Source organism: Theropithecus gelada, chromosome 5 (genome assembly GCF_003255815.1).
Source record: "Theropithecus gelada isolate Dixy chromosome 5, Tgel_1.0, whole genome shotgun sequence".
NCBI classification, from domain to species: Eukaryota; Metazoa; Chordata; class Mammalia; order Primates; family Cercopithecidae; genus Theropithecus; species Theropithecus gelada.
The window spans coordinates 155,862,448-155,876,303 of NC_037672.1; the positions used below are offsets into that span (position 1 = coordinate 155,862,448).

Consider the following 13,856-nt stretch of genomic DNA (forward strand, 5'->3'; position numbering starts at 1 on the left):
CTTCTAACAGGCCTCTCTGCTGCAGGTCTGCTGTGGTTTGTTGGAGGTCCGCTCCAAACCCTGTTTGCCTGGGTATCACCAGCAGAGGCTGCAGAACAACAAAGATTGCTGCCTGTTCCTTCCTCTGGAAGCTTTGTCCCAGAGGTGCACCCACCAGATTCCAGCCAGAGCTCTCCCGTATGAGATTCTGTCGGCCCCTACTAGGAGGTGTCTCCCAGTCAGGATACACAGGGGTCAGGGACCCACTTGAGGAGGCAGTCTGACCCTTAGCAGAGCTCAAATGCTATGTGGGGGATCCGCTGCTGTCTTCAGAGCCATCAGGCAGGGACGTTTAAGTCTGCTGAAGCTGTGCCCACAGCTTCCCCTTCCCCCAGGTGCTCTATCCCAGGGAGATGGAGGTTTTATCTATAAACACTTAACTGGGGCTGCTGCCTTTTTTTCAAAGATGCCCTGCCCAGAGAGGAGGAATCTAGAGAGACAGTCTGGCCCCAGTGGCCTTGCTGAGCTGCTGTGGGCTCCGCCCAGTTCAAACTTCCAGGTGGCTTTGTTTACACTGTGAGGGTAAAACCACTTACTCAAGCCTCAGCAATGGCGGACGCCCCTCCCCCCTCCAACCTCAAACGTCCCTCAGACTGCTGTGCTGGCAGTGAGAATTTCAAGCCAGTGGACCTTCGCTTGCTGGGCCCTGTGGGGGTGTGACCAGCTGAGCCAGACCACTTGGCTCCCTGGCTTCAGCCCCCTTTCCAGGGGAGTGAACGGTCTGTCTCGCTGGTGTTCCAGGTGCCACTGGGGTATGGGAAAAAAAACTCTTGCAGCTTGCTCGGTGTCTGCCCAAATAGCTGCCCAGTTTTGTGCTTGAAACCCAGGGCCCTGGTGGTGTACACACCCGAGGGATTCTCCTGGTCTGTGGGTTGCGAAGGCCATAGGAAGAGTGCAGTATCTGGGCCAGAGTGCAGATACTGAGTTCCTCACAGCTTCCCTTGGGTAGGGGAGACAATTCCCCGACCCCTTGCACTTCCCAGATGAGGCAACACCCCACCCTGCTTCTGCTTGCCCTCCGTGGCCTGCACCCACTGTCCCACCAGTCCCAGTGAGATGAACTGGGTACCTCAGTTGGAAATGCAGAAATCACCTGCCTTCTGCATTGATCTCACTGGGAGCTGCAGACCGGAGCTGTCCCTACTCGGCCATCTTGCCTTATTAGAAATTTTCCATTGCCAGATGTGTACCTTACATTTCAAGGTCTTTAGCTTGTCCTTGACCCTTACAGATGTGCATCAACACCTGTAATCATAAGCTTTTATTTCCCTTTGCACTCATCTCCAGGTCCTCTTCGTGAATTATTAGCGGACCCATGTTCATCCTTCCTTTATCCCGTAGTCAGGGCCAGTAGCACTAAAAGTACTAGAGAACTTCTGTGCACTCTGAAATCAGATCTGTACGTAGCATTATTGGAGAAGGACTAGAAAATTCCATGAGGTAATGCCAGATACTGTTTTATTTTTATTTTGAGGAATTCAAGGGTAAGAATTAGGACATACTCCACAGACTGAAACAGTTCAATTTTTTTTCATGACACCTGGCATCATTTTTAAACAGTGCCCATACTGTATCCACCTCTGCTATAAGAGAGGCAGCCAAAGCTGTGTCCATTTGAAACCATGATGTCTCTTAACCCAGTATCTTTTAGTGTCACTTTGCTCTCAGAATCTTGTGGCTTAAATGCTCAGTGAGGATCCCAGTTGTATAACCTTTGTACAAATTCCCAACGTTTTTAAAGAAATTGCTACCATCACCATTTTTCTAAGACCAATTTGAACTTAGGTGAAATCAGTATGCATTTAGGAGTGTTGACTGGAAGAATGAGTTTATAAGGAGAAAACCTTAAAGTATGATACGATGAAGTTATATAGGGAATACAGGAAAGTTAGAAAGTCTGGTGACCCCTGCCAAGGGAAAAAGAGCTTTATGTCCACACACAGGCACAACACACTTCCTGTATTTCTCTCCCTTTGCCTCCCTGGTCAGTGTCCACTGGAATATTTTATTAAAAGAGTAAGTTTATTATCCTTCCATCTGTTTTGCTTTTTCATTAGTTTTAAATGATAAACTTAGTACCTAGAAGTAATACTTTCTCATAAAACCATGCTCTTTTAAAGTAATATTCTTTTCTTTTCTCAATATTCAGGATTGAATCCAACGACCTGCCTCTGTTGACTGCTATTGCCAGTACTCATTCTCCTTATGTGGCTCAAATACTCTTATAAGCTAAAGCTCAGGACAGTTCTTCCTTGGAAGAAAAAAATCAAATTCTCAACTGAAGGAGAAAGGAATAAGCTCTCTGTGATGTCGAAAGCATGAGCAGAGCAAACAGAAACAAAGTCATTCCACCTTTTTGTTTTGTGTTTTTGCTGTCAAGCTGATGCTTCATTGAAGACTTAGGTTTACTTAACATAATGGCATTTGTGATTGTCATGAACACTTCAGGCCATTTGTTACCCATGAATCAACAAAGAGACTGACCTTTTTGGTGGGAGGAAACATAAGCACTACACTAAACATTAAGCTGTTGCAACAGATCGCCTTGTGCTGTTTGGGCAGAATAAAGGCAAGCGACTTGAGCGGGGTGGTCAGCAGTGTACGTAACATTCCAGTAGGAAACTGCTTCTGAGTTTAAGCATGAGCTCCCCAAACTGGGGAAAACATATTTTGCTATTCTGAGACAACAGTCGGAACACGGACTTTGGATTCCAGGTCACAGTTTGCTTTTTACACAAGGTAAAGCAAAGAAAGCCACATTGTGCCATCTTCAGCTCCAGTGGCTGTAGCAGTGACTGTTTGACATAAAACTTGTAAGAGAATTGCTTGTTGGGAAGAGTGCTTTAGGGACCCACTGTTTTCATTTCTTCTTGGAGTTTACCTTGTTTCAGATGCAGCCACAGGTAGGTGAGAGATGGATTGTTGGTGCAATAAACCCAAGAATCAATGTAGCCTCTTAATCCCATCAAGATGTAGTTTGTAACAGCAAAGTGTACAGTCTGAAACCATATGTTTTATCCTTATATTTTAGAGCTTTCAGCAGCCTTTTTAAGAGAGGCCATTTACCAAAGTTATTTCTATAAGCTCAAGAGTGTTTCTGTTGGTAAGTTCTTCCAACTGAAGCCACTTTTTTCTTATAGTTAATACAAATGACTATTTTTACTTTAAAAGGCACAGCTGTCCTGGTGGGAAATGAACCTGCAGCAGTTCAGGATGACTAATGAACATTCAGGATGATTGCTTGAACATTTAGAAAAAATCCATACATGATCTAAATTTTTATATTATCATTTCTGTGCCTTCTAATTCCTGCATCCTTTTCAAAACATCTTTCCAGAAATTAACTTACCCATTGTATAAAACCAACCAAAATGATTTCCCAAAGTTCATGCAAAAAAAAAAAACTTAATTTTCTGTTAATATAAAAGAAACTTTAGCTTTCTGACCATGAAACAGACTATGTACTGACATCCAGGGTAAAGTAAAAGACTTTTAAATATTGGTCATTAAAAGACAGGAGCTAAAGCTAGCAAAGCAAAACATCTTTAGCACTTTGCAGATCTTAAGCAGTTAACCAGGTTCTGATTCCCTTCCACTGTTTTATGAATTAATTCCAGTTCTTTTCACGTGTCTTTGAACCTAAGAATATGAAGTAATTTCCCTATTAGGGACTAGAATGACTTCACTTTTTTTATTTGATAAAAATCAGAACTACTACCTTTTCATCTTTTTTTAATGATGCAAAATGTAGATGAGTGCATTAAGGTTTGTAAGATCTTTATCATTTTATGTCATTCATTGAAAATTGAAATGTTCATTCTTTTTAATGTTTTCCTGTTTCCTTTTGCCTAGCATTTGACTTTGGTGTTTTAAGTTCTGTAGTTTCATGACATCATTGTTTGCTGTTGTGTTACACAGAGAGAAAGAACCTCACCTGTGGCTCAGCTCATCCCACATACGTTTCTCATTACGTGTAAATAAACTGTCAGAGCTGATGTTACAGCTTTTACAGTTTAAAGCATTCCCCTCCTCTCTAGTTCCTTTTTTCTTGTTTACATGTTTTGGGCACTTTCCCTCATTCACCACCTTCCAGGGTTTCATAGAAAATAACTTGTTACAAAATCAGTTTAATTCTAATGTGGACATAGTGGCATGTTCATAATTAGACCCATATAGGGGACACTGAGCTTTAAATCGTTGATTCTAAACTCTATACATTGAAAAAATTCAGCCCAGGCCTCTCAAAGCCTGAGAAAATTTAATTTGCTCTTAATCTAATGTTCCAGAAACTCACTCTTGCAAAAATGCCTGTTGGAAAACTACAGGTGGGTCACGTGTAGGGGCTGTCTCCGTGACACTCAGGATTCCAGTCAGAACCTAATCCTCGTATCTATTGCCTACAAAAATAGACCAAGAATGTTGCTGCTATTTTATAATCCTTTAAATATTTAACATTCAAGTTTTCTTTGTCTTAAATTCAACCTCTTCCTAAAAGCGAAAAAGAAAAAAAAAAAAAACACAGAATTGTGTTGCGATCCACCGCTCACACATCGTGCACCACCCAGTGGCTTCATTCTGGCTTAGCCGCAGAGGCAAGAAAGGGACCCCACCCGCTCCCATGCCCACCTCAAGAAAAAAACGTAAAACAATTTTTTTTAAAAAAGAAAAGAAATCTACCTCAGTTGACAGGATTCCACCTTTAGGGTTTCTTCAACTTTTAAGTCTTACCTGTTGAGTGTAACTTTTGTAGCATCTTGCTTTTCTAAGCAAGCTAGTGAGGCATGACAGAGCAGAAGTCTGTAAATGTCCCTGTGATGGACCTCTTTCTAGCATGTTGCAGTTTTATTTTTAATAAATTGATAAGTGAAATGAATGTAAAGGTAATTGTGTACGTTTTAGACATGACAATGAAAATTTAAAATGTAGCTTCCATACTTGTGCATAATTCCAAAGTATTTTATTTTTTATCAGTGTTAAATAGCTTTTTGTACAGGCTTCAATCCATTTTTCTGAAGTGTGCTGTTTTTTAATGAAAGTAACTATAATCTTTTCACATCCCATGGAACTGCCGTTTACACATTGCAACTTTTTAAACTTAACCATATTTTTCAAAATTAACGTTTTTGGAGGGAGAAAAATCCCCGCTTGCTAAATGATACTAAACCATTGTTTGGGCTCTTATAATTAGGTCCTGAGATTTTATAAAAATTTAGTCTGTAGCTTTTTAGGTTCTTCACTACAGATGGTTGTACATAAAAATAAAGAATATAAAGTACCCCAAAATTCTTTTAAATGTCTGGATTTTTCCACTAATATGTACTTTAGAGAATATTTTGTTCATGCATACTTTCACGTTAAATTGAAAATGTCTTCAGCTTCTCTTGGTAAATGTGAACCATTTGTTTTTTATTGTGCTTGGGGGAGAGGGTATTTTAATATAATTTTTGCCTAAATCAAGCAGTCCCCTCTGAATGTTAATTTTTAAATGTCAAAATATGATGAACCATATATCTTGAAAGTGAGATTGCAATATGCTTAAACTTAAGTGATATTTCAAAAACGAGAAAATTCTGGAATTTATTTGAAGCTCCATACGAGAAATTGATAGGACTTCGTTTTTGATCAGTTTGAATAGATACCAATGTCATTGTGTGGGAATTTTTTTAACTTGTTTATGTATTATTTTGATCCATTTTTCTGTGGCATTTGGTGCAATAAAACTTTTGAATTTATCTTGAACATTTTCCTGGTGCTGCATGCTATTTGTTTGTTACATTTAATAAAATGTAGAGGTCTCATTTCTAATAATTCATGCTGAAAACAAGCTGATTATATATCTCAGTGGTTTTTAACCGGGGTGTTTTGGAACTGCGGGGACATTTTTGGTTAGCATAATGACAGGTTAGGGTTACTGGCACAGAGGGTGGGGGCTCCGATGATAGGCGAGAGGTCCTGCACCACGAGAAACAGCCCTACAGGATGAGGACTTGTCCCACCTACCTCCTGTGTAACCCTTAAATGTCCTGCTGGACATTTATATAGCTAAAAAAGCCTGTTTACAATAAAGCAGATAATTCTGCTATATAAAAACACAGTATCTTTTTACATTATTTTAGTATATAATGCATTCTCCACGAATGCAGTTGTATAAAATGAGGAAAGAGTTTTACTTCGTAAGATTTAGAATTTTAGCGAGAAGTGGTCACTTGGTCTTTACCAAGAATTGATACACTTTTGGAAAATTATGTTTCCAGTGGTAACATAGTTTGGTAGCCATGGTACCTATGGAATTTGAGTCACCAGTACAGCACATTTCTGTCAGTCTTCATTTGTAGCCCCTGCGTTCATGGAGACTCTCTGTATAGATGCCTACTTTTTTTTTTTTTTTTTTGAGATGGGGTTTCGCTCTTATTGCCCAAGCTGGAGTGCAATGGTGTAATCTCGGCTCACTGCAATCTCCGCCTCCCGGGTTCAAGTGATTCTACTACCTCAGCCTCCCAAGTAGCTGGGATTGCAGGCATGCGCCAACACACCTGGCTAATTTTTTGTATTTTTAGTAGAAACAAGGTTTCACCATGTTAGCCAGGCTGGTCTCGAACTCCTGACCTCAGGAGATCCGCCCACCTCGGCCTCCCAAAGTGCTGGGATTACAGGCATGAGCCACCACGCCTGGCAACCTAATTATATTTTCTAATCTACTGCCCCGATATTTATGTATTAAAGTAGTATAAATTACTTTTAAATGTCTTTTAAATTATGGTATAATAGGACATTATATTGGTTTGATATAAATTGAGTATATTTGTAAATTTTATTTTAGGTTAATAAAGGGGCATTACAAAATATTTGCTCTGAAAAGGGATGATGTCCACTGATATATTTGTTCTCAGGAAAAAAATATGTCATTGAGTGCAACTGTTGGTACCAACATAATGCCATACTGAGTTATGTTATCTTAACGACTGGGGGGAAAATTACAGTAGATATTTCAAAATCCTTTCTGATAAATGAAAATTTCAAGTGTTTTTCCCTGAAGCTTTTTTTTTCCTTTTCCTGCATGCTCAGCTCTCCAAGGATGGCTTCTCTGCTGTGCACTCAAGTGAAACAGCTTTAAAATCATGCCATCGATAAAAAGATTTAAGCACACGTGCACACCACAGTGCTTTTTGGTTCCCTAGCGCCTGGACCGTTCTGTCAGATGCTTTCTGTATGTTACTTCAGTTAATCCTCACAATGGATGAGAGGTGTACTGTGATGCTGTGATGGTTATTATTATTTTTTTTTTAAGAGACAGGGTCTCACTTTGTCACCTAGGCTGCAGTACAGTGGCATGATCATAGCTCACAGTAACCTCAAACTTCTGGCCTCAAGTAATCCTCCTGCCTCAGCCTCTCAAGTACCTGGGACTACAGGCATGCACGAACACACCCAGCTAATTTTAAAAAAAAAAAAAATTGGAGGCTGGGCGCGATGGCTCACGCCTGTAATCCCAGCATTTTGGGAGGCCGAGGCAGGCAGATCACGAGGTTAGGAGATCGAGACCACCCTGGCTAACATGGTGAAACCTCGCCTCTACTAAAAATACAAAAAATTAGCCGGCCATGGTGGTGGGTGCCTGTAGTCCCAGCTACTCGGGAGGCTGAGGCAGGAGAATCGTTTGAATCTGGGAGGCGGAAGTTGCAGTGAGCTGAGATCGTGCCACTGCACTCCAGCCTGAGCAACAGTGAGACTCCATCTCAAAAAAAAAATCTGTAGAGACAGGGTCTCACTCTGTTGCCCAGGCTGGTCTTGAATTCTGGGCCTTACATGATGCTCCTGCCTCAGCTTCCCAAACCATTGGGATTACAGGCATGAGCCGCCAGGTATGGCCTGTGATGGTTAATTTTATGTGTCATCTTGGCTAGGCGATAGTAATCAGATATTTAGTCAAACACCAATCCGGATGATGCTGTGCAGGTATTTCTTTTCTTTCTTTCTTTCTTTTTTTTTTTTTTAGATGGAGTTTCACTCTTGTTGCCCAGGCTGGAGTGCAATGGCATGATCTCGGCTCACTGCAACCTCTGCCTCCCGGGTTCGGGCGATTCTCCTGCCTCAGCCTTCCTGAGTAGCTGGGATTGTAGGCATATACTACTACACCCAGCTAATTTTGTATTTTTAGTAGAGACGGGGTTTTAGTAGAGACCATGTTGGTCAGGCTGGTCTTGAACTCCCGACCGCAGATGATCTGCCCAACTCGGCCTCCCAAAGTGCAGGATTACAGGCGTGAGCCACTGCTCCCCGGCCCAATGCTGTGCAGATATTTCTTAGGTGAGATTAATATTTAAGTCAGTAGACCTTGAATAAAGCTGTTTATCCTCCAAAATGTGGGTGGGCCTCATTCAACCTATTGAAGGTCTCAACAGAAAGACTGAAGATCCCCCAGGAAGAGAGAATTCTGCCTGCAAACTGCCTTCGGGCTGAAGCTGCAACATCAGTTCCTCCCAGGGTCTCCATCCTGTTGGCCCACCCTGCTGCGTTTGGATTTGCCAACTTCCAAAATCACAGGAGCCAACTCCTAAAAATAAACACCCCTCCCTGGGTGTTCCTCTCCTACACGCACAACACACACATCATTGGTTCTGTCTCTCTGGAGAACCCTGACTGATACAGAGACTTAGGAGATCAGTCCAATGATATGGTATGATAACCCAAAATGGAGTTGAGTAGGATCAGAAAATCATCATTCCAAGTTACAGGAAGTAGACTTTCAAGCAAATATCTTTAACATAATAAAAAGTACCAATTTGAGAGTTATCCCATAAAGGTTGACATAGATGTCACATAGTCTCTGAATATGTGTTGCAAAGAATTGGAAAACAACCCTCTGAGAAGGAAGGAGGTAACATTTCATTAAAAGCGGTAGAAAGACCCGGCGTAGTGCCTCATGCCAGTGCCTGTAATCCCAGCTACTCGGGAGGCTGAGGCAGGAGAATCACTTGAACCCAGGAGGCGGAGGCTGCAGTGAGCCGAGATTGTGCCACTACAACCTGGGCAATAGAGTGAGACTCTGTCTCAAAAAACTAAATAAAAGCCCAGCCCTGTGCACTCCAGCGACCGAGCTGATTGATCTTCTCCAGCCTCATCACCAGGTAGTTCTGTGCTCTATATTCCGGCCACATTGAACCACATACACTTCCCCAAAGGGGCTGAGTTATCATTGTCTTTGCTCCGTTTGTTCTTCCTAGAATAGACTTCCCTTTGCCTCATCAAATCCCCCCATTCCCTCTTCCCTTTACCTCATCAAGTGCCCCCTGTTCCTAGCACAAAATTCAATTCATTGTCAAATCCTCCAGCACCTTGCTACTCAAGGTCCTCAGACCAGCAACAACTAACTGGATTTCCTGGGAGCTTGACAGAAATGCAAAATCTCAAACCCCATTTCAGACCTACTGAATCATAATCTGCATCTTAACATGATCCCCAAGTGATTTGCATGACCTTTAAAATTTGAGAATACTGCTCTCAAACTCGAGTGGATGAGGAAAAGAATGTATCAGTCACTGAGACTGAAGTCCGTGTATTGGAAATGAAGGAAGACAATTGAGAATATTTGCCAGCAAAGAAATGAAATAGAAATGAATTACATTAAAAATGTCTATCATATGCACGTAAATTGGACAATGCTTAGGTAGCTATTATAGGAAGGAAGGAAAACTACCAGAAATCCAGAAGGGGAAAATAATGAATGGAATAGAAGATAGAACTTAAGAGACATTTTGTGATTTAAAAAGAGAGATTAGGGCATTATAGAAGAAGCGGTTTAGAGACTTGCTCAATGGATTCCAAAAGTATTTTTAAGAGCATTTTTGGGTAAATGTATACAAGAATGATACATACTGTTAAATCTCATAAATTGTACTTTTTAAAAAACATTGTAATTAAGCTCTCTAGACTTAAAGTTTATACATGGAAAACCAAACTGAAACTATGGATATAAAATATTCCCATTTTCAACCATCTATTTTGATGGGAAAGCTTGTGATACGTCTATAGGTTTAAGCTTCTAAAATTTCCCCCAAGTCGCCCAATAACACAGACAAATTTCTACTTAAGAGGCGTTCAGTGCATGGTTCTGATTCTTGTCGCATAAGAATGGAAAATGTGTTGGCATCTCAAGTAAGAATAGGAATGAGAGCCACTCATTGGCGGCTATGTGTGAGGCACTGCACTGGAACCTTTTCACATGTGGTATTCATTATTTGCTTTTGAATATATGAGAACACTTGTTCCAATTTATTTTCCCTAAAGAGGGTTCATGTAAAAGAGAGGGGGTTGAGTATTTATTGAAGCATCCACACAAATTCTGCAGGACAGTCCAAAAAATGGACTTGTGGGACAAGTATCTAAAGTATCTCTGGAAATTTAGAAGAAAGCCTCACTGATAAAAAGATACATTATTTTGAATGATTCAGTATTTTATTTCCACAATGAAAGGGGTATGAACAAGAACTCAACTACTCTCATGAATAATGGGTTAAACCGACCTCAGGTGCCTCTTGATGTGATGCACTGAGCATGACGCGACGTCACTTATCTGGGATTCCTGACAAAAACACGTAACCTGAAACCACTCATGAGGAAACATCAGACGAGCCCATACTGAAAGATACAGAACTGGCCTGGATTCCTCAAAAATGTCTGTGTTATAAAAGACCAGAGTGAGGAACTCCTCCAAATTGAAGAGGACTAAAGAGACGTGATAACTCAATATAATACACGGTCCTAGACTGAATCCTGGATCAGAATATAACAAAGGTCATCAGTTAATGCTTTTTGTTGTTTTTTTAGACAGGCTCTCTGTCACGCAGGCTGGAGTGCAGTGATGCAATCATAGCTCACTGCAGACTTGCAGGCCTGTGCTCGAGCAAACCTCCCACCTCAGCCTCCTGATTAGCTGGGATTACAGGCACGCACCACCACCCCTGCCTAATTTTGTATATTTTTTGTAGAGACGGGGTCTCATTATGTTGCCCAGGCTGCTCTCAAACTGCTGGACTCAAGTGATTCTTCCACCTCAGCCTCCCAAAGTGCTAGGATTATAGGTGTGAACCACCACCATCTGCTATTTAATAAAATTTGACTATGAACTTTAGATAATAATACTGTATCAATGTTAAATTTCCTGAATCTTATAAATTGTACTGTGGTTATGTGAGAGAGAATCCTTGTTCTTAGGAAATACACCCTGAAATATTTAGGAGTAAAGGGTCTAGCCTGTAGACCATTTATTCCACAGGGTCTGTGCCTGTAGTCCTAGCTATTCAGGAGGCTGAGGTGGGAGGGCTGTTTGAACCGACGAGTTCAAGGCTGTGGTGCACTATGGTTGTGCCCATGAAAAGCCACTGCACTCCAGCCTGGGCAATATAGTGAGACCCCCATATCTTAAAAAAAAAGATAAATGAAGCTGGGGGACATCATGTCTGCAACTTGCCCTCAAATGGTGTAAGAGAGAGAGGAAGAAAGAGAACATTAAAGCAAATAAAATTAACAACAGATGGGGCTGGGGAAAGAGTGTATCAAGAGTTCTTTGTGCTGTTGTTACAACTTGCTCTACAAATTTGAAATCAAAATAAGAAGTCTTTTAACAGATGTTTTAATGCAAAAAATATTTCAACTGGATTTGGTGAATGAAAGAGGCGTTTGGGATAATTTAGTCCGTAATAGCTCTAATCCGACACGAAATTAGTTCAGTGACAGAAAGTAACTAATCCAAGCCCTCCTCCACACACACTGCAATAAATCATTTCACTTGGACCCATCTCAAAATTCAGACTACGTTGAAATGTTAGATGTCAAACTGTTCCCTTTTTCAATACGAAGTATTCCTAAGGTCAGGATCCACTGAGGAGGACAGCTAAGTCGCCCTCCATCACAGAATGTCTCAAATAGACATAATGGCTTGCTGATGAATCAGATCTCTGGCAACAGAGGGTGAGTAATATTCTAGTGAATTGGCAAGATTCTCCAAAAGAGCAAGAAGTCATTCTATGCGTAGGGAACAGGAGTCGCTGAATGGGCCTGAGCTATTCTATTCCTTTTTCTATCATGGAAATCTGCTGTCAAACTCTATTGAAAACCTGGACGCCTGCAAAGTTCATTGTGCTGTGGGTTTAGACAGAAAGCTATTATTGGCGAATGGTTTGTACACAGACCTCAGGAAATAGTTGTTGAATATACACTTCCACATTCTTTAATTCTCCTCCTAACTCTATAAAATATTCAGAACAGATACCAAAATCCCCATTTTACTTATAAAAACCCATACAGGGAAATTATGCAACTTACCCAAGATTCCATAAATAGTTTAGGGGAAAACCTAGAATTTGAACGGGTATAAGCTTACTCTGCTCACCAGTTTGTGAGGTTTTAAGGGGAGTTGCAGATTTACCTCCATTTCACAAACAGTGCTTTCTCAGCTCTTAGAACTCACGGGGGTGGCCATTCTCTCGAGGTTAAACCTAGTGATAAATTCTGAGGACAAAACTTCTTGTTTTCTTTAACAGGGGAATAATGCCCACTCACCCACTGAATAAACATCACTGTGGCAATCCAGTATAAAGTACAAAATGCTTCAATAGGTTAAAAGAAGCTATAGAACGGATTATTAGTATTACTATGAGAAACCCCTCCCTAATTTATATGTTAAAGCAGCCTTACTTTTTCTATGATGATTTAGAAAAGCAAAAAATCATACCTTTTCCTTTTTTGGCAGCTTCGGAAGCATAAATGGTTTGGAAGCTCTTGGCAATGATGACTTACTCTGCCTAACGAGAATAGTCCATTTGGAATTTCTCTGATCAGTGTCCTCGAAATCACCCACATGCCAGGCCAAAGAAGCGCGACTCTGTTTTCCTTGCATATCCAGGACATGAGGTTTTGGTTGCCTGGAATAGGAACAAATTGGTTCTCAAATGGAAAAGATCTAGAAACAAGGCCACCGGTTTTCAGATAGTTGAGATTTGTCTGTTTTTCTAGTAATTGAAGGTGATTCTAGCCATGTGGCTTAGGAAAGCTGAAGAGCTGACCCATCCTGGGAAGCTTCTGGGCTGTCTCCGCTCTACATCACTGGACTGCTAGAGACCCAAAGAACCACCCCCAAGATGGACACCTATCTAGGAAGCTTGTTGATGATTGCACTACTGTCCTTTCAAAGCCAAGCATGGAAGATGCTGTGAAGTGGAAGGTGATATGCTACGGCTGAGACTTCACGAGACCCATGTGATCTCCTGAAGGACATGGCCTGTCCATTTTGAGGTCTCATGGACATTCAAGAAAACACCAGCTTTTCTATTCCAAGCTCTGGATTTGGACTGCATTTTAGAGGAAAGATCTAGGCTTCTTCCTCTTTCCCTGGTGAGATCCTTGGCTAAGTTCCGACAACCCTAAATTAGAACATTATCTCAGCTCTACCTTTCCATTATAAAAGGCTGACTCTGGGGAACAGACAGAAACAGGATTGTAAGGGTAGGGATTTGCCATCTCATTTGGAAAGCTGTTGTTGTTCAGGGAGCCTTTTGGGACTTCTTATTCACCATCCTTTGACCTGGGCTGCAAGAGCCCCTTGGGGACTGCAAAGTTCTCTTTCTAGAATCTGGGTCTGTGGGACCATGATTTCTGGGAGATTTGGATCACTCTTCACTCATTCAAGAATCTATAGACATTTTCTATATGGCTGGCACAGCGCAAGGCACCATGAGGACCAGCAGTAATAAGACAAAGCCCTTGTTGTTATAGAGTTTATATACCTGTAGCGGAGACAAAAAACAAACAGATAACTG

General features: G+C 41.2%; 2 protein-coding genes and 1 non-coding gene across 6 annotated transcripts in view; 1 reads left to right on the plus strand and 2 right to left on the minus strand.

Moving 5' to 3' along the window:
• FNIP2 (folliculin interacting protein 2) overlaps positions 1-5,778 on the plus strand; it is a 137,728-nt gene extending 131,950 nt beyond the window's left edge. For all 4 annotated transcript variants that reach the window (XM_025385074.1, XM_025385077.1, XM_025385078.1 and 1 more), the window contains one exon: positions 2,189-5,778. In XM_025385074.1, the coding sequence (XP_025240859.1) occupies positions 2,189-2,267 (79 nt within the window). In that variant the 3' untranslated portion in view covers positions 2,268-5,778. The remainder of the gene's footprint in view (positions 1-2,188) is intronic.
• Positions 1-13,856, minus strand: part of C5H4orf45 (chromosome 5 C4orf45 homolog) — a 131,899-nt gene that overhangs the window by 8,633 nt on the left and 109,410 nt on the right. Inside the window, exon 4 of the mRNA XM_025385079.1 lies at positions 12,773-12,962. Within this exon, the coding sequence (XP_025240864.1) occupies positions 12,773-12,962 (190 nt within the window). The remainder of the gene's footprint in view (positions 1-12,772; positions 12,963-13,856) is intronic.
• Positions 7,094-7,172, minus strand: LOC112625608. Its single transcript, XR_003119689.1, has one exon. It is a non-coding gene; the product is annotated as a small nucleolar RNA SNORD55/SNORD39 (small nucleolar RNA).